Raw genomic sequence first — 22,779 nt, forward strand, 5'->3', positions numbered from 1 at the left:
TGGCACTGTATCTAAATCTATCCTTATAGCAAAAACTTCCAGACCATGTGTCTGATCCATAGCCCATTGAACTCGACAGGCACATCCAGACATGTACACGTTTCATAGTTTCATAGTTAGTAGGGTAGGAAGGGACCTGAGCAGATCATCAAGTCCAACCTTCTGCCATGGCAGCAAAGAGTCCTGGGGTCAAATGACCCCAGCAAGGTGTTCGTCTAGCCTTGTCTTAAAGACTCCCAGGGTAGGACCCAGCACCACTTCTCTTGGAAGTTGGTTCCAGATCCTAGCCGCCCTGACCATGAAGTAGCGCCTCCTGATATCTAGCCTAAATCTACCCTCTACCAGCTTGTGACCATTATTCCTAGTCACTCCTGGTAGTTTCATAGTTTCTAGGGTCGGAAGGGACCTGAGTAGATCATGCAGCACTGCAAACCCATCTGCAGCACTGCAAACCATGTGCACTGTACAGGCAGGCATTCACCATGCTGCTCCACCATTCACTGGAGAGCCCAGTGTCGAAAAAAGCCACACCAGAAAAAAGCAGGGTGGCATACATGGTGGCAGCATGCACTACCCAAAACCAGAGCCTAGCTGGCCAGATCCATGCTCTGGCTGCTGGCCATGCTCCACATGCTCTGATCACCACTTCTGGAGTCACAGAAGAGGCCCAGGACCCAAGATAAGACTGCTGGGGAGAACCCAGGTGCTGGCCCCAGGCTCCCCTGCCCCATCCAAATAGTGGCATTCTGGAGGGACAACATATTTGTGCCACTACTATTTGTCCCCAAGGAATGCATATTGTCACTCATGGGGCTGCGCCTAATAGTTGTATCTACACATGCTATTAAGGTGACATGATAAACTCTGGCACAGTTCATACTGGTGTCAGCTGCTCCTGGGCTCAGCATATGCACATGCACCCAGGACCACAGCAGTTTGAGCTGGGGTGGAGAAGCCCTAGGCTAGCAGGGGACCCAGGGGGAACAGCCCCAGGCTCCATGTAGCAGCATTGAGTGGTAGAGGAGCTGGCTAGGGTACTTGAGTGCTAAGGTGCAGGGCTAGGCAGAAGGTAGCCCCCCATCTCATGCCTCAGCCAGCCCATGACACATGCATTTCAGCAGAGTTAAGTACTCCACCATAAGAAAGCAAAGTTAATTAATTTCATAGTTTCATAGCTGGTAAGGTTGGAAGGGACCTGAGCAGATCATCAAGTCTGACCCCTGCCGTGGCAGAAAAGAGTACTGGGGTCAAATGACCCCAGCAAGGTGTTCATCTAGCCTTCTATTAAAGACTCCCAGGGTAGGAGCCAGCACCACTTTTCTTGGAAGTTGGTTCCAGATCCTAGCCACCCTGACAGTGAAGTAGCACCTCCTGATGTCTAGTCTGAATCTACCCTCTGCCAGCTTGTGACCATTATTTCTAGTAACTCCTGGTAGTGCTCGGGGGAACAGGGACTTCCCCAGTGCCTGCTGGTCCCCTCTAACTACTTCATAAACTGCCACTAGATTCCCCCTCAGCTTTCTCTTGTGGAGGATGAACAGGTTCAGGTCCCTTAGCCTCTCCTTGTAGGGCCTGTCCTGCTGGCCTTCCTCTGGACCCTCTCCATGTTGTCCACATCCCGCCTGAAGTGCGGCACCCAGAACTGGATGCAGTACTCCAACTGCAGCCTGACCAGTGTCGCATAGAGGGGGAGGATCACCTCCTTGGACCTGCTTGAAATGCATCTGTGGATGCATGACAAGGTATGGCTGGCCTTCCTGACTACGTCCCCATGTTCATGTTGGGGACCTAAGCAGTTCATCAAATCTGACCCCTGCCATGGGCAGGAAAGGATGCTGGGGTCAAACGTCCCTGGCTAGGTGGTTGTCTAGCCTCCTTTTGAAGACCCTCAGGGTAGGGGTGAGCACCACTTCCCTTGGAAGTTGGTTCCAGCTCCTAGCCACCATGACAGTGAAGTAGTGCCTCCTGATGTCTAGCCTGAACCTATTCTCAGTCAACTTATGGCCGTTGTTCCTTGTTACTCTCAGTAGTGCTTGGGGGAACAGGGAACTTTCCCATTGCCTCCTGATCCCCCTTGGCAAGTTTATAGGTAGCCATCAGATCCCCTCTCAGCCTTCTTTTGTGAAGGCTGAACAGGTTCAGGTCCCGTAGCTTCTCCTCATTGGCCTGCCCTGCTGCCCCTAATCATGTGAGTGGCCCTCCTCTGGACCATCTCAATGTTATCCACATTCCTCCTGAAGTGCGGTACCCAGAACTGGATGCAGTACTCCAACTGCAGCCTGACCAATGTCACATAGAGGGGGAGGATCACTTCTTTGGACCTGCTCATGATGCACCTATGGATTGCATGACAAGGTGCGGTTAGCCTTACTGACCGCATCCTCACATTGGAGGTCTACGTTCATCTTGGAATCAATAATGACTCCAAGATCCTTTTCTGCCTCTGTGCTCATGAGAAGGGTGTTCCCCAGCCTGTAGGTGTGCTGCTGGTTTTTCCTCCCCAGGTGCAGTACCTTGCACTTTTCAGTATTGAAAACCATCCTATTCTTATCTGCCCACCTCTGTAACCTGTCCAGATCTAGTTGTAGCCTGTCCCTCTCTTCTAGCATGCTCACTTCTCCCCACATCTTAGTGTCATTTGCGAACTTGAACAAGGTGCTTTTCACCCCTTCGTCCAAGTCGCCAATGAAGAGATTGAACCATGCGGGGCCAAGGACTGCACCTTGGGGAACCCCACTGCCCACATCCCTCCAGGTCGAAAATGACCCATCCACCACCACTGTCTGGGTGCAGCCCTCCAGCCAATTTGTGACCCAGCTGACTGTGTAGGCATCGACACCACAGTCACCTAATTTTTTAATGAGGATGGGGTGAGAGCCAGTGTCGAAAGCTTTCCTAAAGTCTGGAAAGACTATGTCCACCTCAATACCTGCATCCAAGGTTTTTGTGACTTGGTCATAGAAGGCAACCAGGTTGGTCTGACAGGACCTGCCTCTAATGAACCCATGTTGATTGTTCCTAAGCATAATGTCCCCTGCTGGTCCCTTGCAGATGTGCTTCTGGATAGTTTTCTCAAAGAGCTTCCCCAGGATTGAGGTAAGACTAATGGGCCTATAATTTCCTGGGTCCTCTTTCCTCCCTTTTTTGAAAATGGGGACCACATTGGCCCTTTTCCAGTCCTCTGGAACCACACCAGAGCACCATGAGTGTTTGTAAAGCTGTGCCAGGGGTCCTGCATTGACCTCTGCCAATTCCCTCAGCACCCTGGGGTGCAGATCATAAGGATCTGCTGATCTGAACATGTCTTGTCACTCCAGATGTTCCCTGACTAGGTCCTCACTGACCCTGGGTCTGTCTGGAATCCCAGATGGGGGGGGATATCCCTGTCCCTGCTCGGAACTATGGAAGTAAAGAATCTGTTAAAGAGATTAGCTTTGTCGTCTGGTGCTACCACCAGATTACCAAGCATGTCCTACAGAGGCCTTGCATTACTTGGTACCTTCTTTTTACCCACTATGTATTTAGAAAAGGACTTCTTGTTATCTTTGATCTCGGTCACAAGTACCAGTTCCATCTCTGCCTTAGTCTTCCTAACAGCCCCCTACACTCTCGAGCAATGCAGGTATAATCCTTCTTGGTGATAGCCCCTCCCTTCCATTGGGTGCACACATCCTTTTTTGGCTTTGAGATGTTCCTGGATTCTTTTGGTGAGCCATAGGGGCTTTTAAGCATTCTTGCTCCCTTTGATCCCCTTTGATATAGATGGTGACATTTTACTGTAGAGCTAATTAGTGTACTCCACGGTAAAGCACACAGTAGATGCACCCAGTGAGAGTCAAGCTGTGTAAGCCCATTTTTCAGAGCTGGGAACCTAAATTAGAGGAACTGTTTCTTATTTGGATACTTAGCCTGGCACATGGACCTCCAAGGGACAATTTCAGTGAAAAAAGTGTGGAAGTGGGCACTTTACCCTTAGTTTGACTTCAGTACTACAACAAGCATTGTATGGTTTGACTCCTGTATCTGCAGAGAGGTCTGATGATTTAAACAGGGAGTTCCCTAGGGAGATGCGATTGAAGCATATGAGCCTAAAGGCATATAGCGCATGATTGTTAAGGGCAGCTTGTAAGCCATTTACATTACTGAGTAGTCACGGATGGCTGTTACCATGCTAATGGAGCCAATGCATAACTGCTCATCAGTATAAGTGGTTCGTTATTTGGTCTTAAGTGATGGCCCTAGACAGCACTGGTCTTAACAGAATTATTTTTGTAAATGAGGGAGGTTCACAGTTTTCAGTGGAAAAAATCAACATGTGTCTGCAAACCTAAATTTAGCTAGAAATTCTTGCACTGGAGTAGAATGGAGGTTGTGTGGGGAAAAAAATTATAACCTAATAAAGCCAGTGCTCAGTTAATTTGCTCACGCAATGAAGAAGTCAATGACTGCACTCCATTATTTAAATTTAGTTGCAACATGGCAGCTAAATCATGTTCCTGTATTGTTTGAGAACATAACTGCTGGGTCTGAACATCTATCACTAATAAATGAGCACAGAAATATAAATATAATAACTCAGTCTAAAAAAACAATATTACTTGAGCTCACGTCTTATTTTGTGGGTGTATGCATACAAATCTGGTGGCCATTATAATATTTCACTGTAACATCCTATTCTTAATTTGATATAAAGTTATATTTTAACAATGTTACATTTTCTCCAAGGCAAGTGTATTAGAGTGATTCTCAAACATTTTAAATCAATGGATGGTTTTCAAACCTTCATAATTTCTTGCAGACTACTGTATTCTTATCATCAATACGTTATTGAAAAGGGGGTGGAGAGGCAAGGTATGATCCACTGACCACTTACCAGGGCTTTGCAGCCCAAAAGTGGTTTGTGAGCCACAATCTGGGAATTACTACATCCAAACTGCCATTGCTCCTAACTGTCTACATTCTGTAGCCAGGCCAGATCCTACATTCACAAGCTGTAGGAGCATTTGTGAGAAGTGTTTCTGTACATTTCCGTAAAAATTGTCTCAAGCCATGTCTACCCTAGAAGTACTTTACTGATACAGCAGTACGTGTATACTACAGCATTACACCATGTTATAATAAAATATTACCATGCCATGAGAAAAACATGGTATCCTGATCCAAGGTTGGCTGGGATGCAGTGTGCCTCAATGCGGGGGATCTGCAGCAGAGCCTCCATGTTGGGTTGGCTGTTCCTCTGTATCTGGCTGGGGTGCAGTTTGCCTCGAAACAGAGTTGTTGGCTTGGGTGTAATGTCTCTTAATACAGGGGCTCCGTATGTCTCAGCATGGGGGTTCAGTAGTGGAGCTCCCATGCTGTGGCTTGTGGAGACAGGGGAGCAGTTTCCCTGTTGGTACTTCTATTACCACATCTCAAGGCACACTTGTGGCCCAACCAGCTGGGGAGTGGATGGCTGAGTAGCAGAGTGCCTCAGTGTTGGGGCTCCGCAGCATCTCTGCATTTGTCCTGGCATATACCACTTTGGCATGCTTTGCACCACTGTTTTGTTCCATTTTTTTTTCACTACCAGGAAATCCAGGTAGCAAATTTTTCCCCAGCACTGTAATTTAGTAATGCCGTGTATGGCTTAACATGCAACATGTGCAGTTTGTAGCACCACAAAGAGGGTTGTGGTACCACAAACCACACGTGCCTGCACATCTGGATCAAGCCTATGACAACATATAACAATTAATTATTTATGAAAACATATAATAATTATATATTAACTCTTCAAAAACCATTTTTGAATGGAATTTTAAATATGACCAATAAGTTGTTGTTTGAGAAGTAGACAGCATTGATAATCCTATATTTATGCACAATATAGGGGGAGTAAGTATAATAGTTGTGTCTATTCTTCTACCCTGCTTTTCCACAACTTTCTCCAGTCTACCACAGAATGGTTTTTCATGGACTCCCTGGAGAAACCACTGTTAGCACCATCAGTTGACTGGCTAGAGCCTTTGCTTTGGATAAGGAGGTCGTGACAGTTTATATCATCTGACATGGTGCTTTTGTGACATGGGTACACATCTATCAAGATGATAACAGCCTATGGCTATAAATAGATGTCTCATTTGTTTGGGGTCTGACTTTCCTGGGGTTTGATCTGTCTCAAAATAAGAGTGGCACCATCATTTACCCAAACTGACCTTCTAAGATGCATTTCTGTTCCTTTTCTAGTAGGTGGTCAGGAAAAGCACACAGCCTGACAGGCTTGTCACTGGAATGAACCAAAAACAACCCTAAAGATGTAAAAGGTACCCCAGGAAAAAGTATTAATACATTTTACGTGGTGGGACTTGGAGGGGGACAGTGGATATGTACATCTGTATGATCCTGGGACAAAAGGCTTTCTTCTGGGACAAATGGTATGTCTGTTCATAGCCTATGTAGTCTACTATATCTAGCCAATTCTTACCATGAAAGCTAATCAACTTGGTATAGACTTCTGATAAATACTTTCATCCATAGTTACCTAGAATGGTAAAATGGGCCACATCTCATTACCATTCAATCTTATTGTTAGCATAAGTGTGGTTAGTATAAAAGTCATATAAGAATGAAAATGCTTCCTTACTTAACAGAACTGCTGCCCACATCAAGGTCCTGTGCAGTTACAGCACCTATAATAGTCCCAACAGGTGTATCCTCATAAACCTCCATGGTGTACATAGGTTTGCTGAAAATGGGAGGTTCATCCACATCCAACACATTGATCTTCACGGTAGCAGTATCTTTGAATGGACCCACAGAATGAAATCGATGGTCAAGATGGAGATTGGAGGCCTCTACTTTAAAGGTGTATGCCTTTTTTGTTTCAAAGTCCAACGGCTGTAAGTAAGGATAAAAATTAAATCAGATTTGGCAGAAGTTAAACATGTCTAAATGGATTTGTAACTGAAGATTGTGAAGTTTAGACAACTACTGGAACACCACAAATTTGTCTAATTGCCCAAATCACTAGGGCCAGCAGCATATAGAAACCCCCTCCAAATAGCACAGTTATAATAATTAATTTCATTTCTTCCCAGCCAACATCCAAGGGACACAGGAAATCCATAGTAAACCTAGGAATTGAAGATCTTCTACATCCCATGTCAGCTCCTCACACACAAGGTCCATTTCCCCTTTCATCACAGGGGAGGACTGTGATGTTTCTAGTGAAGATGTGTCCATAGCAAATTCTTAGGACACAGCAGTGGACATAACCCAAACTTTAGAGTGCATTTCTGAATCCAGATTAATTCTTTATTCTAGAATTGGCAGAAATGAACTTTTAAACGTAAACACCCACGAATTTAGAGAACTCGAGGGGCTACATTATATTTAAAAATGCATATTACATTTTGCATCTTGGATCAATACAGCTCTGATTTATAAGGGACTGAATGCAAACTGTCAATTGACACACAGCTTGTTGTAGCTATTTGACAGAGATACATGTTGAAATGGAGCTGGTTTGTTCTGACTTTCTATCAATATAAATCCACCCAGTGCCTCTGTTTTTGTAACATAACGAGTGATCTCAGCTCTTTTAGACTATTGTACTGATTCCTAGCCAGAAAGATACAAAAACATTGACTTTTAATACAAATGTTTAGGGGCATTAGCTCAAACTTTCATCATTTTTGTGAAGTAGTGTTTTTCTGATGTGATAGTGTCACCTAGTGGTTGTTGGTATAATTGTCACATTAGGAATTTTCCCTTTTGAAAGGATATCATATTTAAGTAAAGAGACAAGATGACATCTGTAGCAGCAATAATAAGTTACTGCTTCTCATTTTTATTTCTATCAGCATCACCCCCATAGTATGTTTCCACTGCTAGCAGGGATGTAAACTATGTCATTTTCTACCCTAGTCACAGCAAGACATAACTGACCAGGTGCTCAACTGGTATAAACTTTAGTAGCTCTACTAAAACCACCAGTTACATTCATTCACATTGACTAAGAACATGACATGATGGTTTTAAATTCTTGTGAAAGATGTCAAATTTTAATAGACAATATGGCCAACTCCTTTGCATCTAAGTGGGCATCTAAGTCTATATGGGCACATCTACACATGCCCCCCACAGTGCAGTTGTTACTCCACCATTATTTAGTACTTGCTTTAGGAAGCATTAAATGACAGCACAGTAACAGCTGTTACTGCACCGTCCTGGTGGCACGTGGGTATTTTTAGCAGCTGTACCACCAAAGTATGTGCAAATTTCTCTCAAGTAAAAGCTTTGTAACTGGGCTGACAGTAATCACATATATTGGGATAAATATACAAGTTGGGATATTGTCTGAGGATGAGAGAGAAAAGGATGGGACAGTAGGAGGAGTCACATCCGGTACATGCTGAATTCCAGTGTTCTCTATGTGGCATAACACAGAACAACCTGCTAGGTCCTCACCCTCTTTCTTTGAGGATTAGGCTGAGTATAACAAGGATTTAAAAACAATGAAGCCTGTGCACATATTTTTTTTCTGATGGTCCTGCCATTAGCCAGATTGTAAACGCACCCTATCTTCACAAAGATGGAAGGCATGGTTCCTAATCCACTGCGACATGTGTATTTGCATAACAAATACCTCTATATAAATTTGAAATCTTTCAATATAAGGGTATTGCAAGGCTAAACTGAAATTTGATACTTTTAGAGGTGAAAACTAACTTTTGAGATGTGCTTTGATTAGTTTCACAAAAGGAATGTTTGGGGTGTTCTATTATATAACACATTAATAGGTGCCATAAACTTATGTTTTCTGTGGTGAGATACATAATTGCAGCAGCTTGACCAACTGTATTCTTCATAAGTATTCCTAGGTTATCACTATGGCATTTTTTCAGAGCTTAGACTTCCACCTGGTGCTTGGCTACCTGCCTCAGTAATAGCTTTATTTGGTTAAGAAACTTATGTGCTTGAATAGAGAAGGCTCCGCTGCGCTCTGACACATTGTCCAAAACTCAGGTGTCATGCTCTTGTAGCTTAATCTTACCATGTTTTTATTTTTGACTACTTACAGTCTTAGCACATCTGTAATGTCTCCAGTCATGATATTATAAAAAATCTATGATTGTATGCAAGTTTGACTGATAGTATTCCTTACTCATACAGATAAGTAAATCAGTCTTGGCCTCACATCCAAAATCTTGGCAGCCACCTGTTGAACTAGGGAACTGTTGGAAAACTGGAAGGACGACTGTCTTGAAGGAACCTTCCATACCAAATCTCTATAATCTTGAGATTTACAAGGGTTACGAATATCACTCCAAAGGCTCATTTTGTGGACACTGATCAAATCATGAAAGGCGCTTATTCTCCATTGTGTCTTTAATGAATGCAAGAATTAATTGTAGCATGTTACTTCATTTTACCAGTCCAGAATTTTCATAGCAATGCTGTCATATGGTGGTAAACTTATGGAATTAAACTGTACTATGCATGGAAATTTTGAATACAGATAAACAAGTAAGTTTTATTTTCAAAGGTTCCAAATAGCAGAACCTGTGCCCTATTAGGGAAGTATATTCAATACCTTAACAACCATCTGTTTTACCTAAAAGATTCTACGGCCACTTCTGGATTTTAAGATGGTAATTATAATATGCTAACACGTATGGAGAGGTACTGAAGAATGAAACGGGGATTAAAACAGTTTGGTTATATTAAAGGATATCAGTACCATTATATGGAACTGTTGCTAAAATCCTATAGAATGTAAGACCAAAGGACAACCTTTGTACCTTTTTTTTTTTTAGCTGACCAGTAGAAAATCCTTATCCCTATTGTAGAGTCCTATTACATTCAAAAGGTCAGTTATAAAACTTGCTACATAGAAAGGTTATCTTTTTATCAAATTCGATAAGATTTTTTCCATAATGAAATCTCAGTTTTGCTAGCACCATGGGAACTCTTTGTTACCCATAGTCTATATATCTATTATGGGAAACTTTTGTAATGGTAGCCTAAGTGTCAGTCTCATAATAGATGAGTCTGTCTCTCTCCAACCAGCCCTTGTCTGTCTTCATGGATATAAGCTATCAGAACACTACCAGATATGTGCAGCTGTTTGTAGTAATGGCAATTTGAAAATACTAAAACTAAATAACACATAATGATAAAACACTTTGTTTTGCTTCTCAAGAGATACCATTATTTAGTGTGAACAGGAAAGCACATCAGCATCTCTGATATGAAAGTAAATACAGTTTGAAGCATTATTGCTTCCCTTATCCTATTTACAAGTGAATACATGCTGACAAATATATAATGCTTTAATGTAAATTGAGCAAGTAAGATGGAATAATAGACCTTTTTTTTCCAAATAGAAGCCTGTCAAAAATATATGAAGTACAAAAGCCAACATAAGCTGAAAACGGCTTAATGAGTTCCAGTGATAAGCATGACAGTTGAGAAAAGAAGTGAATGTATTCACACAATAAGAAAAGAAAAGAAGAATTCATGAAAGCTGCATGAGTGACAACCTTAGAAACCTACTGCATTTACCTATTTACCAGGTACAGCATAAACATAACCCATAACCCTGTCCTATTTGAGGGTGGGACAGACCTTTACACTTCAGACCTTGATTTATCTGAGACTACCCACCCTAGCATTCAGTGAGAGCTCACTGGTGCAGAGACACCACATTGATTGAACAGAAGGTTCCAAAAAGCAACACTTTTCCAGTGCTGGTTACCAAGTCTGGATCTGAAATGGTAAAAGTAAAGATGAAAGTTTCAGGGTGTGATACGTGTTAAGTCAGGCTTCAGATCAAATACTTCTTTGCTCTTCTTTAGAGTTGAGAACAAGAGACATACTGCTGCTGCAAGGTTTGATGGGAAAGGGTAAGATATATGTTTTAGCTCCAATCCCCTTACAACAGGGAAAGATGTTCTTTGACTTAGGTGGTTGTTTAAGAAGAAGCTGAAGTCACAGACTGTAAGTAAAAAGCACCCTGGAGGAAAAGATGCTTTTTGTCAGTGGTGCTCAAACTTTTTCCATGGCAGGCCAGATGAGTAGTGCCTGGTCTGATGCTGGGCCAGATGGTGGTTCTGATCTAGTGCTCAGGGCCAGGGCTGGTACAGTGGCCACTATCTGGCCATGCAGAGCGGGGTTGGGGTGGCTGTATCACCTGAGCCTGGCCTTTCAGGAGTGAAAGAGGGTGTCACCTGACCCTGCAGGGTGGGATGGATATAACCCAGCCCCATGGGGGAAGGGGGAGTGACCCAGCCCCAAATCAGCCCAGTGGGGGGGAAAGCAGGCATGGCCCAACCCCAACCCAGCCCCACATGGGGAAGAGGGCGTAGCCTGGCTCCAACCAGGTGTGCGGGACATAGGGTTTGGGAATTTGGCAGGGGCAGCATGACTCTATTGATGGTCACTGCTGTCTTGTCACAACATTTCCTGATCTATGGGGAGCCCTGTGGGCCAGATGCAATGTCTTTGCAGGCTGCATTCGGTCTATGGGCCACAGTTTTAGCTCCCCTGCTCTTAGTCAGTGACAGGATGTCTTGGAGAAAGTTTATGTAGAGGTGTACAGGAAAAGCTGAACTGTTTAAAGTGAATACGTGGGGATACAGGTCTACCCAAAGGATACATTTCCCACTTACCACTAAGGAGATCCTTAAGTTCCCTACCTGTTTCTTTACTAAGGGTTTCAGAACAGCTACAAAAAAGTGGCATAAGCAATGACAAAGATTCAGATCTCCCTTTCCTTACTTTTTGCCTTTTTTTTTCCTGATGGCCAGCATCATCTTTCTGAGATCATGCTTTGCCTATAGCTAGGTGTTTGCCAGCACTAAGGAGAATGATAGATATATTTCTCTTCCTTCTCAAATTTTGGAGTCTCCTTCCTTTTTATTCTCTTTTCCCCTCTCTCACCTACATATAAACAAAGCACATAGTTTATTGGGAATTATTGGCTTATACTAACCATCACTGTGTATAAGAACCTTTAATATTCCCTGACCTGTTTTAACAACTTGCTGGGGCACAAGTAATCTGAGCTTGCAGCACAATTTATAGGCAAATATAGCTCTTGTTTGTTTGTTATAATGGAAGCTTTACAAAAGAGAAATAGGCTGTTCTAAACCCATAGGGAATTTTTATCTTTTTGTGCCTTTTTACTTTCTTTTCCTTTGGCGTAATTATAATATGAACCAAACCGTGGTTCTAAATATCACTAGGATGCTCTGGCTGGCATAATATATTCCTTTTCTTATAGAATGATCATTGTAATAACTGAGCATACATACTAGATCGTACCTTGAAGTTAAATCAATGAGCTAAGTTATGAGATTTAAGTTGTACACCTTTTCCAGATGAAAAACATTACCTTATAAAATCTATTAAATGTCTGGAAAGCATAGCATTGCCTCTTTCTGTCAATTCACTCAGAATCCTAAAAGCATCCACCTGGCATATGAGATTTGTGTCAGTTTTTAATCAAAACAATTTTAGTCCAGGGAAACATTTTTTATTGTCACATGGAGATTTCATCATGTTTTCTGCATTGAGGGGAAAAACATTTCTTTATGTTGTAAATGAGAGTTTTTGTCTGCAGGGAAATAAAGCATCTTTTTCTGAAGATAGCACAGTGCTGTGGTCATGACGTTAATATGCTGTGATACTGGAGGCAGAGGAGGAAAGAGGGAAAGTAAAGTTGTTTTGCAAACATGGAACAATTCTTCGCACATTCAAGCAGTGTTTTAATCATCTGTGATTTTTTAATGAGATACTTATTGGTATCCTAAGGTTTGCTCATTATTTAGCGAGGTACTTAAGGATTTATCCAACCTTAAAACTTTAAACACTGGCAGTCCCCACTGATTTCTCGTAAACATTCTAAACACTTCTTTAATATTCACTTTCATAAAGACTTACCCTTTTTTCCAGGAAAAATATTTAAGGGTGTGCTCTAGTGGTGGCCCTTTGAAAATATATTCTGCAGTATGTCCTCTATGTCAGCAGTTCCCAGACTCTGCCAGATTGCACACCACCAGTTTATAATGATACAACCTTAAGTATCACCAGCACATTTTTATCATACAAAGTAATTATAATAAATCTGTTAATGCATACCACAGATTGGCAACTGCTGCTCTATGTTAAGAAAAGCCCTAATTAATATGGAAGAGCAAGATGTTTATCTAGAACTTCATTTCTATGAACTTCAACTTCTATAAACTTCTAGGACCCCAGTAAACACTCTTATTACTGTCCTTGACAAGGGCACTGCTAAGTAAAATTTCAAATGGGAATAGATTATAAACCCTAACAAAAAACAGTACTGCAGTTAAAATGTTCCTGACTCCAAAGACAGTATGTCTTGCTGAGTACACCAAGGCTGTAGCACTCATAAGATATCTAAGTCCACAGAACACCTGAAGTTTAACTTACTTTTTTTTAAGGCTTCCCTCCAGCAAACCACTTAAGCAGTGAGTCCTGAGCACTTTAGCCTGTGAATCTGAAAGCACCTGAGCCACTGAAGTCTGTAAAGTGTTTGTCAGTAGGACTTTTCACATGAGAGAGTTATGTAATGAGCCATCTGAAGGATCAGAGTGAATTCAGATAGGCATTTCTTTCAGGGGAAAGGGCTGCATTTTGGATTTATCTTCCCTTTGCATTCCTTCATCCAACACAGAATAGTTCCTTGACCTTCAGAGCCTATCTTTGTCTCCAGGCTTCCTCTGATGGGGAAGATTAAAGGAGGATTAGTTTCTCTCTCTTCCCTGCATTGCTATGAAGTGGAAGAGTTCTGTTGTTTGCTTTAGGTAATATCAATTGACCGATTGATTCTAGTGTTTTTTTATTGTTATTGTAAATGTCATAACAGGTAAAGCAAACCTTATTAATGAAAAGGTTAAGTAAATAAGTATAGCAAAATAGTGTAGAGAGACTAAACTACTCAGATTCAGGATTCATCATTTTTTGCCAACATTTTTTTTTTGGTTCACTGACTTCTTAAAGCATTCTCCAGAGCAGCCCGAAGCTTTGTTTAGGCTCAGTGTCTTGTACATTATTGTAGCCACATCAATGCAAATCCTTCTCTGTAAGCACATGAGCAGTTTCACTAGCTCTGTTTAGTGTAAGTCATGTGCATTTAGCAGCCATTTAAGGAAACATTTTAGCAGATATTTAAGGAAACTTTAAATATTCAGCACCTTTTACAATCAAGATCTAGATCCCCTAGTTTACTGGTAAGGTGAAACAACCTTTGCTTGATGTTGCTTTTTTCCCCTTTGCATAAAAGTAGCCTGTACATATTTAGGCACAGCTATGCAGCTAAAAAAGTGACAAAGGTACATTTTGGGGAGGGATAAAAATGTCATAGATGAGGTTTAAGAGTAAGTTCATGGGCAGGGAGCATCTAATCTGATCAAATCCTGTTGTGCATGCTCAGCGTTGATTTTTCAACCATTCATGCTCATTACCATTTCAAACATGGCAAAGCACATTGAAGGCCATCCAGAAGCAAAATGTGACATTTCAAAGTGTAGCTGTTTTTGAGTTATCTACTGAGACAAAACGGTGCTCCACATTTTTCTTAAAGCAAGACATTTAATTTTCCAAACATTCTTACATCAAACATCATGAGCTATGCAAGATTGTGGGAGTGGAGGGGAAAAAGGAAAAAAGTTCTACTACTTGGGAAATAAGCAAAGATGGAAATTCTAGGTTCAGTATCACAAGGAAGGATAGGCTTCTGAGGCAAGCAGTCCTCCCCTACCTACTATTAGCATACCTCCCTGGTCATGAATTCAAGGTTAAGGATCAGGTGACAGACATAGGATCATAAGAAGGTGGGGCTTAAAGGGACCTCACAAAATCATGTAGTTCTGCCCATAGATATAGTTTGATAACTGTGACTAAATTGGCCAGGACAGTCCTAGATTTTAGAGGCTGTCTCAGTGACCTGGTCATTGGAGGAAATTGAAGCAAAGACCTGGCCTGCAGGTACCCATCCACACATGCCTGGCTCTACTGGACAAGTGATTCCAGACTCACAGCCCAGTGGAACTGGAACCAGGGAGCAGCTGCCACCACCACAAGTCAGAGCCAAAGTAAGGATGGGGCTTCCCAGGAAGGGGTTGGGGGTGAGAGGAGTGTGGAGGTTCCTTCCCAACTCCCAGCTACCAGGGACCCTTTTTTTTTTTTGGAGGGGGGGGGGCAGCTCTGGGCTCCAGGTTCTGCCATGGGACTGTGCCCCAGCCTGCTGATGGCAGCAGGGGGAATCACTATGTGGCCATACAACACAGGCTAGCAGAGCCCAGGGGCCACTGCACAGGGGCTGCTCCAAGTTGGGTCCAGCCTCTTATGGTGGTTGAAGCCCAGCCACAGGCATCTGCACTGTCCTATACTACCCCTCTCCTGGGAGATGCTGGGTTGGGGCTGGGTGTATATGCCTCACTGCCCCACCAGGCCCCATTCCTGGGGTCCACAGGTTAGGGCTGCACGTATGTGCTGTGCTGTCTTGGCCGGCCCTACTCCTGAGAGGTGATGGGTCGGGCGTGTGTGTGTGTGTGTGTATGCATGCACACTATCTCCCCCTGGCACCCTCCATCCTGGATTTCCCTACAATTATTATGGTCACCCTAACTATAGCAGTCTAAGCACAAGAATAAATAACTCACTGTTCATCTAATGCCTATTTGGATCCTCAAACTAGGCATACTTCTGCCTAAATCCTGTGAGAGTTTCAGTCTTATAGGCAAGCTCTAAGCACACCTAGCATCCACTTACAGCAGCTAACACCACACAAAATACAAAGGTAATAGCCACTCCTATTCAATACACTGGTAGTGAGGCCCTCCACCTTTATCTGATAGCTCAGTGGTTAGAGTACTCACCCAGTATGTGGGAGTCCTGAAATCTAAACTCTCCTCAGCCTGAGGGATTTAAAAACCACACCTTTCACCTCCAAGAAGAGTATCCCAACCATCTACCTATAGGCTCTTCTGAGATGTAGGCACTCTGTTATTGAATCTCTATTATTTAAAATATATATATTGAAGAGTCATTAGGCCTCCTTAGTCATAGAAGAAGCAGACAGTGATTAAAGCCTTCACCTGGACAAGGAGACTTGCATGGAGAAATCTGGGTTCCATTCCCTTTTCCACGGACTCTTCATTCATTTGATGTTTAACAGGCACTGTATAACTGAGCAAGGTATTTAGCATCAAAATACCCAAGTCCCTTTGTAAACTCAGCTCTAAGTCCTTTGTTAATGAACACACACACAAATTTCCATAAACACAAGAAGCTGACTCAAAGAGGCTACGATTCCCCATGATATAATACAGATCATGTACGATTCCAAATTGTTTGTGTTACTTATTTTCAAATTTTAGCTACTCGCTTATATCTTGGATGTGCACTAAGTACCTTTTTCAATTTGATAACCCCTTCCTGTGTGTTCTCATCCGTGGTGATGTCAAACAAGTTTCCTCCATCTCCTGGAACAATGTTGTATTCAATTTCAGCATTTTCCCCAAAGTCAGGATCCACAGCTCTGATTCTCCCAATAGCTGAACCAACAGGTGAGGACTCAGGAACTTTCAAATGGAATATACCTGAGAGAAAGTGTTAAACAATCATTCTTGGGAGTTAACAGTGCATGTGATAAGGAAAATGTGGCCTGGCATAATTAAACATGTTAAAGCAACCTTGGTAAACATGATGTGGTCACAGTACAAGCAGGTTAGGAAAACACATGTGATTTGACCACTTAAGCATGCTACAGTCCAGGCTAATTTCCCAGAGACTCTAAATATGCTGTAATGAATCTTAAAAGGATGCATGTTTATGTCCTTAGTTTCTATTTATTAATTTGACCCCTTTAAATTAAATTAATATTTATTCTATATAAAGTGATTGGATGCACCAATTCGACCATTTTATATATTCTGTTTTGGGTTAAAAAATGGTTAATGTATTCATGTATTTCACTGGGCTTGTTAATGGAAATATGTAACAGCAGAGAGATTTGAACCTGACACCTTAACTATCAAAATAGTGTCATATCCAATATGTTATGCAATTTCTGGAGAAAAATAACATAATTGTTTGGGCTTTAATTAATAACCACCAGAGGGTGCTCTTACTAAAATTTTAAGGGCAAACTAATAATATTTCATTGCTACATGCTCTGTTTTCATTTGGGGGAAAAATTCCAGCAGAAAGCTTCCAGAAAATATTAATCCAAGACTTACTGCGGTGAAAGGAAGGCAGGACCACCCTTCTTAATAACACATCACTTAATTTACAACACTGCTAATTCACTGAGAAGGAAGAAGTAGGTCCAGAACATTTAGCTTTACCTCTTCCACAGAATTGTGTTGACATTTGAGCAGAAACAAACAGAAAAAAGGGGAGAAAAGGTTTTAGCTTTAGTGTTAATAAATTTTAGTGAAACCATTCTCTTTTCTATTCTTCAGGAGTAAGGTCTGAGAGCAAATAGCGAGATAGTGTTATCATTGTGTGATACTGCAGAATGCTGGCTGACACTTGGGGATAATTCAGTAGGCCCAGATTTGTCATGTTTGCTTTATCCTATCTTGTACCCTGACTCTCAACAAAATCACAAATTTGTTGAGCACTTCAGAGATCACTCTAAAACAACTCTCAATCAACTTTCTTTGGTTTAGCAACGACTGTCATTCTCTCTCTCTTTCATGTGTAAACAGGTTAGGTCAAGCCTGCAGGGCTTTATTAAAAAAGCCAATATAGATATATTTGGCTGTATAAGCTGGAGGCCTCTGGAAGTCTTCAGCATGGCATGGGTTCAATCATGCTTGGCGGAAGAAACCTAGATGAATGTATACTCCTTAATGAAAGCAGAAAAGGAAACAGTCAAAGTATTAGAAGAAAATGTACCTCCTTTAAACCGGGCAAGTACATTTTGCGTCACCTTTCTGAGCTCTGTTACATTTCCTAAGAACAAAGGATTCATCCATACAGCTGAATGAGGACAAAACCATTACTCTTTTGAGACTTAGAAGCATGCCAATGCTTATTTATGTCTAATTATGTAATTATCTATGTGTATATTATGGTGTGTGGAGGGTTCTGTCTAGCTGAGATGTGTGAAGTTGTTACATTCTCTCTGCCTAGTCTTTCTATCTCAAAATGTAGGGGTGTGCATGTGATTTGTACATTTGTGAACATGTAAAAAAATCAGTCTGCTCAGCATCCTCATTTGACAAATCCCCTTCTATGGCTTATTGACTAAGTGCAAGTATTTTTTCACTAGTTTTTCTTTCCCCCTATTTAAATTATCATCATGCTCAGCTCTTTTTTGGGGGGAGGGTTGTTTTGTTTGTTTTTCTTTTTTACTGCTTAAAAATTTTTATGAGGGAAATAAGTAGAAGTATCAAGTCAGAGTATACTCAGCTTTTTCTTAGTGGTACCTCAATTACATAAATTAAGTAGTAAATTTAAGTGCTGTACAGGAGGTACAATAAGAAATCCCATTACTCGGTAACAAGGTTTGAGAACATGCCTGCTCCTTGATCTTCCCTTAAAAAGTTATCCCTCAAGGAAAAAAAAAAGTAAAGCCAACATTTTTTTCTATAGCCCCCACTTTCACTTAGCTCTGTTGTCCTATCTTCCTCAAATAGTTATGGCAAAGTTCAGAGAATTCTAGGTCATACTGATCATTTTTTATGCCCACAATTTTGGTGAACATAAACACAGGAACATCAGCTAATGGACTTCCTTCCTCTTCTACACATTGATATGTTCTTAGTGAGCTAAAAGGTACTTGGATCATTAAGACAAACATTTCTCTATAAAATATTGCTCCTGGCTGAAGTGTATAGGACTCAGATGAAGACAAAGAAACTCTACATCACTGATCTGAGCTTGTTTAGGCGTCACCAGTTAATTTCCAGTGCCTTGGCATTTCATCACTTAAAAATTCAACAGCAGTAAAAATGGGGGTCATTCAGATTAATTTGAAACAGAAGTAATCTTCAGTTATGCCAGAGTTATCTCTCTGAAGATGTACTATGTAATTATACTGCCATCATACTCCCATAACAGTAACTTTGTGGCATATGGAAGCTCTTAATGGTGCTACTTTGACAACCTAGTTTTAAAAATAATGAAAACAAATAATGTATATTCTTGCCAACCGAGAAGAAAAAAAAAATCTACAGAATATAATTCACAGATTGAAAACACTTGTTTTCTTTCTTTAAAATTGATCTTTATGAAAAAAGAGTGTTTAAGTAGTGAACAATAAAAAGCATTTGTGAACGATACCAGAATGACAACTCTGTTCTCTCTTTAGAACATACTTTGCCATTGTCTTGGACTTGCTGTGACATTAGCTTTAGTCCATTTCTCTTGTCCATTCTGTCTGCCTAGATTACTCTGTGCATTATGTATTAGTAATCTAAAACAGGCCTAAATAGGTGCCTGTTGCTTCTGGTCATTAAAGCTTTGGAGAACATCTCTGATCCTTCAGATCTAGAAGAAACCTTGAAACAAGCAGGTCAAACTAGCTTAAGTAGCAGCAGGTAAACTGCAAAAGTTTGTCATTTGTCATTGTCACAAATTAATTTAAATTTGTATCTCATAGTGGAGAAGACTCACAGGATGCCTCTACATGAGATGCATTAATGCACATTAGCCTAATTTTCTGTGCTGCACAGGAACATGTCTACACGTGCACCCCGTTACTGCTCAGTAAAAATGGTTAATTGTGACTAAACTTAGTTGGTTAATGCTCAGTAATGCTTGTGTAGACACGACCTGGTACTAACTTAATTTTTGGGTCAGTTCAGCCACTAGAGGCCAGCCTGAGCATTCCTCAGGTTCCTTGCTTCTGGTCCAGGCTTCTCTCTAGCAGCCCCTAGCTGCAGGCTATATAAGCCTGCAGCCATTTTGTGCCTTGGGGTATGCTGCACAGAAGCTTGCTGAAGCCTGTGCAGTCTGTCAGACCAGTGCAGGCCCCATGTGCCCCCTAGACAGGCCACAGGTTGCCTCTGCCTGGCTTGTCCCCTCTCCAGAAGTGCTACTTAGCCACAAGTGAGTGTTGCAAAGGGCTGAAGCTTGCTGCACCCCTTGCCCAGCCCTGGTATCCCCCCAGGGCTGCTGGTTGGCTGTCTCTGGCACCAGGGCCAGCACTTGCTTCCTGCTGCTGCTGACCCTGAGAGTGCCTCCTGTCCTTGCAGATCCTGTAGTGAAATGCCTCTGCTGTGCATTTCCCAGTCCTTGGCCGTGCCCCTGCTTCGGGTGTTGCTACCAGCTGTCCAGGGCTGGCATCACAGGGACATCCGTGCAGAGGCTCAGAGCACTAGTACAGGACATCATGTCATCAAGTTCCTCCCCAGTGAGCCCTAGCTATGCTCACATGCACAAGTCCATGCCAACTGCCTAGATCCCCAACTGGACCCAAAAGGAGGTTGGTGACCTTGTGGCACTTGGGGCAGTGCTGACATAGAGGCAGTTTGTGTGGGATGCCCACATTTATGAGGCCCTGGAGTGAGTGCACTCCCAGCCAGTGTGTAAGTGCCATATTAAGGTCAAGGCCTTGTGGGAACAGTGGATGGCCATGCCCAACCACAATCGTTGGTCTGATCATGCCTGCAAGACCATGGCTTTTCTGTGGGAGTTGACCCATATTTTGGTGTCCCAGGACCCAGGCTGCACCCCTGAGATTATCTCCAGCAGAGGTGGCCTGCCCAAGCCCCAACCCTGCCCTGACCACTCCACTGACACATCACCAGAGGAGGGGTCCTCGGGGCTTCAGCATCCTTCCTGTCCTTCTCCCCGGCTGCTGCATCCACTGGCAGCACAGAGAACCCTGGCCACTGGCTGCCTCTTTCTCAGTGCAGCCCCAGACCCCATCATGATGAGTAGCTAGCAACATCACCACCGGGTGATAGCAGTGCCAGCTGCTCCCTGGGGGTGAGGCCCTGGCCAGGCACTGTCCACTTACACACTGTGGGACATGGATACCCAGAGCAGCCAGTAACAGATGCCAACAGGAAGGCCTGCACCACTCCTGGACAGCAGCCTCACTACTCCTGGACATGTGGTAAGTCCCACAAAGAGGGGAAGACCTTCCCAGTCCCAGAACCTGCCCCCTTCCCTGCCTGGTCCACCTGCACTCCCCTGGCCATGGGTTCCCCCCCTACAGCACATGGAGAGGTGGAACACACTTTATTTAGCATCCTACATCTCTGCAGCTGGATGGGCATGGGCCTCTCACACCCTGAGGAAGGCATTGATGCCAGCGGCAATGTCCTCCTTGGCAGTGGGGGGCAGGGACATGTAGCCCTGTAGCCTTTCTTTAACCACAGGTATCCCTCCAGGTGGTGGCAGAGGTCCCTGGGAAATCAGGGCTTGCTCCCTGTGCTGTTGTAGCTCAGGGTCCCAAACCAGGAGCACAGGTGTTCCTAGGTCACCAGGAGGATCAACAGCAGCAGGACATAGTTGTTAAGGCACCCCTCAAAAACAACTCATTGCATACCACCCAGGACACACACAGAAGGGGCATTCTTAGGGCACAGCAGCAATGCAGGGGGGGAGGGGGCAGCTCCAGGGCACCTCCCCAGAAAGGTCCCCTGCAGGGAGGGTGGGGACATGGATAGCCCCTCAGTCCAGTTATCTGGGAGCCCTGCATGCCCCAAGCCCAGATGTTGTTAGCTGGGTGGCAGTGCAGCAAACCAGTTGACCTGTAGCAGAAGAGAGGGGGAGCAAGGTCTGGAGTCAAGGCAACAGCTGCTGCCAGCAGCCTGGCCTGCCTACCCTGGAAAGGGGATGGGAGAAGCAGTCTGCCTGCAGTCAGCACCCAGTGGTCCATCAGCCACAGGGGAACAGGCGTCTTGGCTGGTAGCCACCTGGGCCCAGTTCTACTTACCATGGTCTGTGTGTACCATGGATGACCATCAATCTGAGGCTGGGCAGTGCAGTGCACCGTATCTCTGAAATGTTGCAAACTCTCACAAAAGGCTTCTGTCTCTGGCCTCTGCAGGGCCAACATCTGGACATGTGGGAAAGCCCACCAGCCCCAGCAAGGATGCAGGCTCTGGGTCACCACCACCCATTGCTAGAGCCATCTGGATGCACTGGCTGTGTCAGGGGTGCACCATGGACCAGCAGCTGGTGGTGGTGGCAGAGAAGCAGGAAGCATGGAAGCAGGACAGCAGGTGGAGGCACCCAGGAGGAGGCACGGGGCTGGGTGCAGTGGGACCACAGGGCATGAAGACTCTGGAGCGGGAGTGTCTAGAGCTTCTCCAGCAGCAGGGGCACACTAAAAGCCAGGCCCTGGCCATCCCCCTGGGGCTGGTGGCCACGTCCATGCCCCTCACAGCCTAGACCCTGTCCATGGCCCCATAGGGCCCCGGCTTCCTCTCACCACCCTGTAGCTGTCCCTGCCTGACCCTGGGAGATGGTCCTTGGGTGCCTTTCAGATCCCCTGGCCACTTTTCCCACCCTGGGCCTGTTGCAGCCTGCCTGGGCCAGGCCCCACCACTTTCCCCTGCACTATGCACCTAAAGACACAGCCATGCATGAGACTGCCACCCACTGGGGTCACCACAGCCCCTGGACCCATGGGGAAACATCCTAAGGCTGTGATTCTGGGCACCTGCCCTCAGGCTCTGCTTCCTAACCTCCACTCCACAGCCCCCCAGATATACTGCAAATAGTTTTGTGATAGTAAGTGGGGTTTTATTTTTGGTAGGTGGGAAGGGTGGTGGAGGGACTCTGTGTGTTGAGGAGGGTGGG

At 43.7% G+C, this 22,779-nt stretch overlaps 1 protein-coding gene across 1 annotated transcript in view; it reads right to left on the minus strand.

Annotated features, from left to right (window-relative positions):
* Positions 1-22,779, minus strand: part of CDH12 (cadherin 12) — a 953,181-nt gene that overhangs the window by 59,433 nt on the left and 870,969 nt on the right. The window contains exons 10-11 of the mRNA XM_090049941.1: positions 16,426-16,613; positions 6,623-6,876 (exon numbers count right to left, since the gene is read on the minus strand). Of these exons, the coding sequence (XP_089906067.1) occupies positions 6,623-6,876; positions 16,426-16,613 (442 nt within the window). The remainder of the gene's footprint in view (positions 1-6,622; positions 6,877-16,425; positions 16,614-22,779) is intronic.

This window comes from Crocodylus siamensis, chromosome 5 (assembly GCF_052110815.1).
Source record: "Crocodylus siamensis isolate JL-2025a chromosome 5, ASM5211081v1, whole genome shotgun sequence".
NCBI classification, from domain to species: domain Eukaryota; kingdom Metazoa; phylum Chordata; order Crocodylia; family Crocodylidae; genus Crocodylus; species Crocodylus siamensis.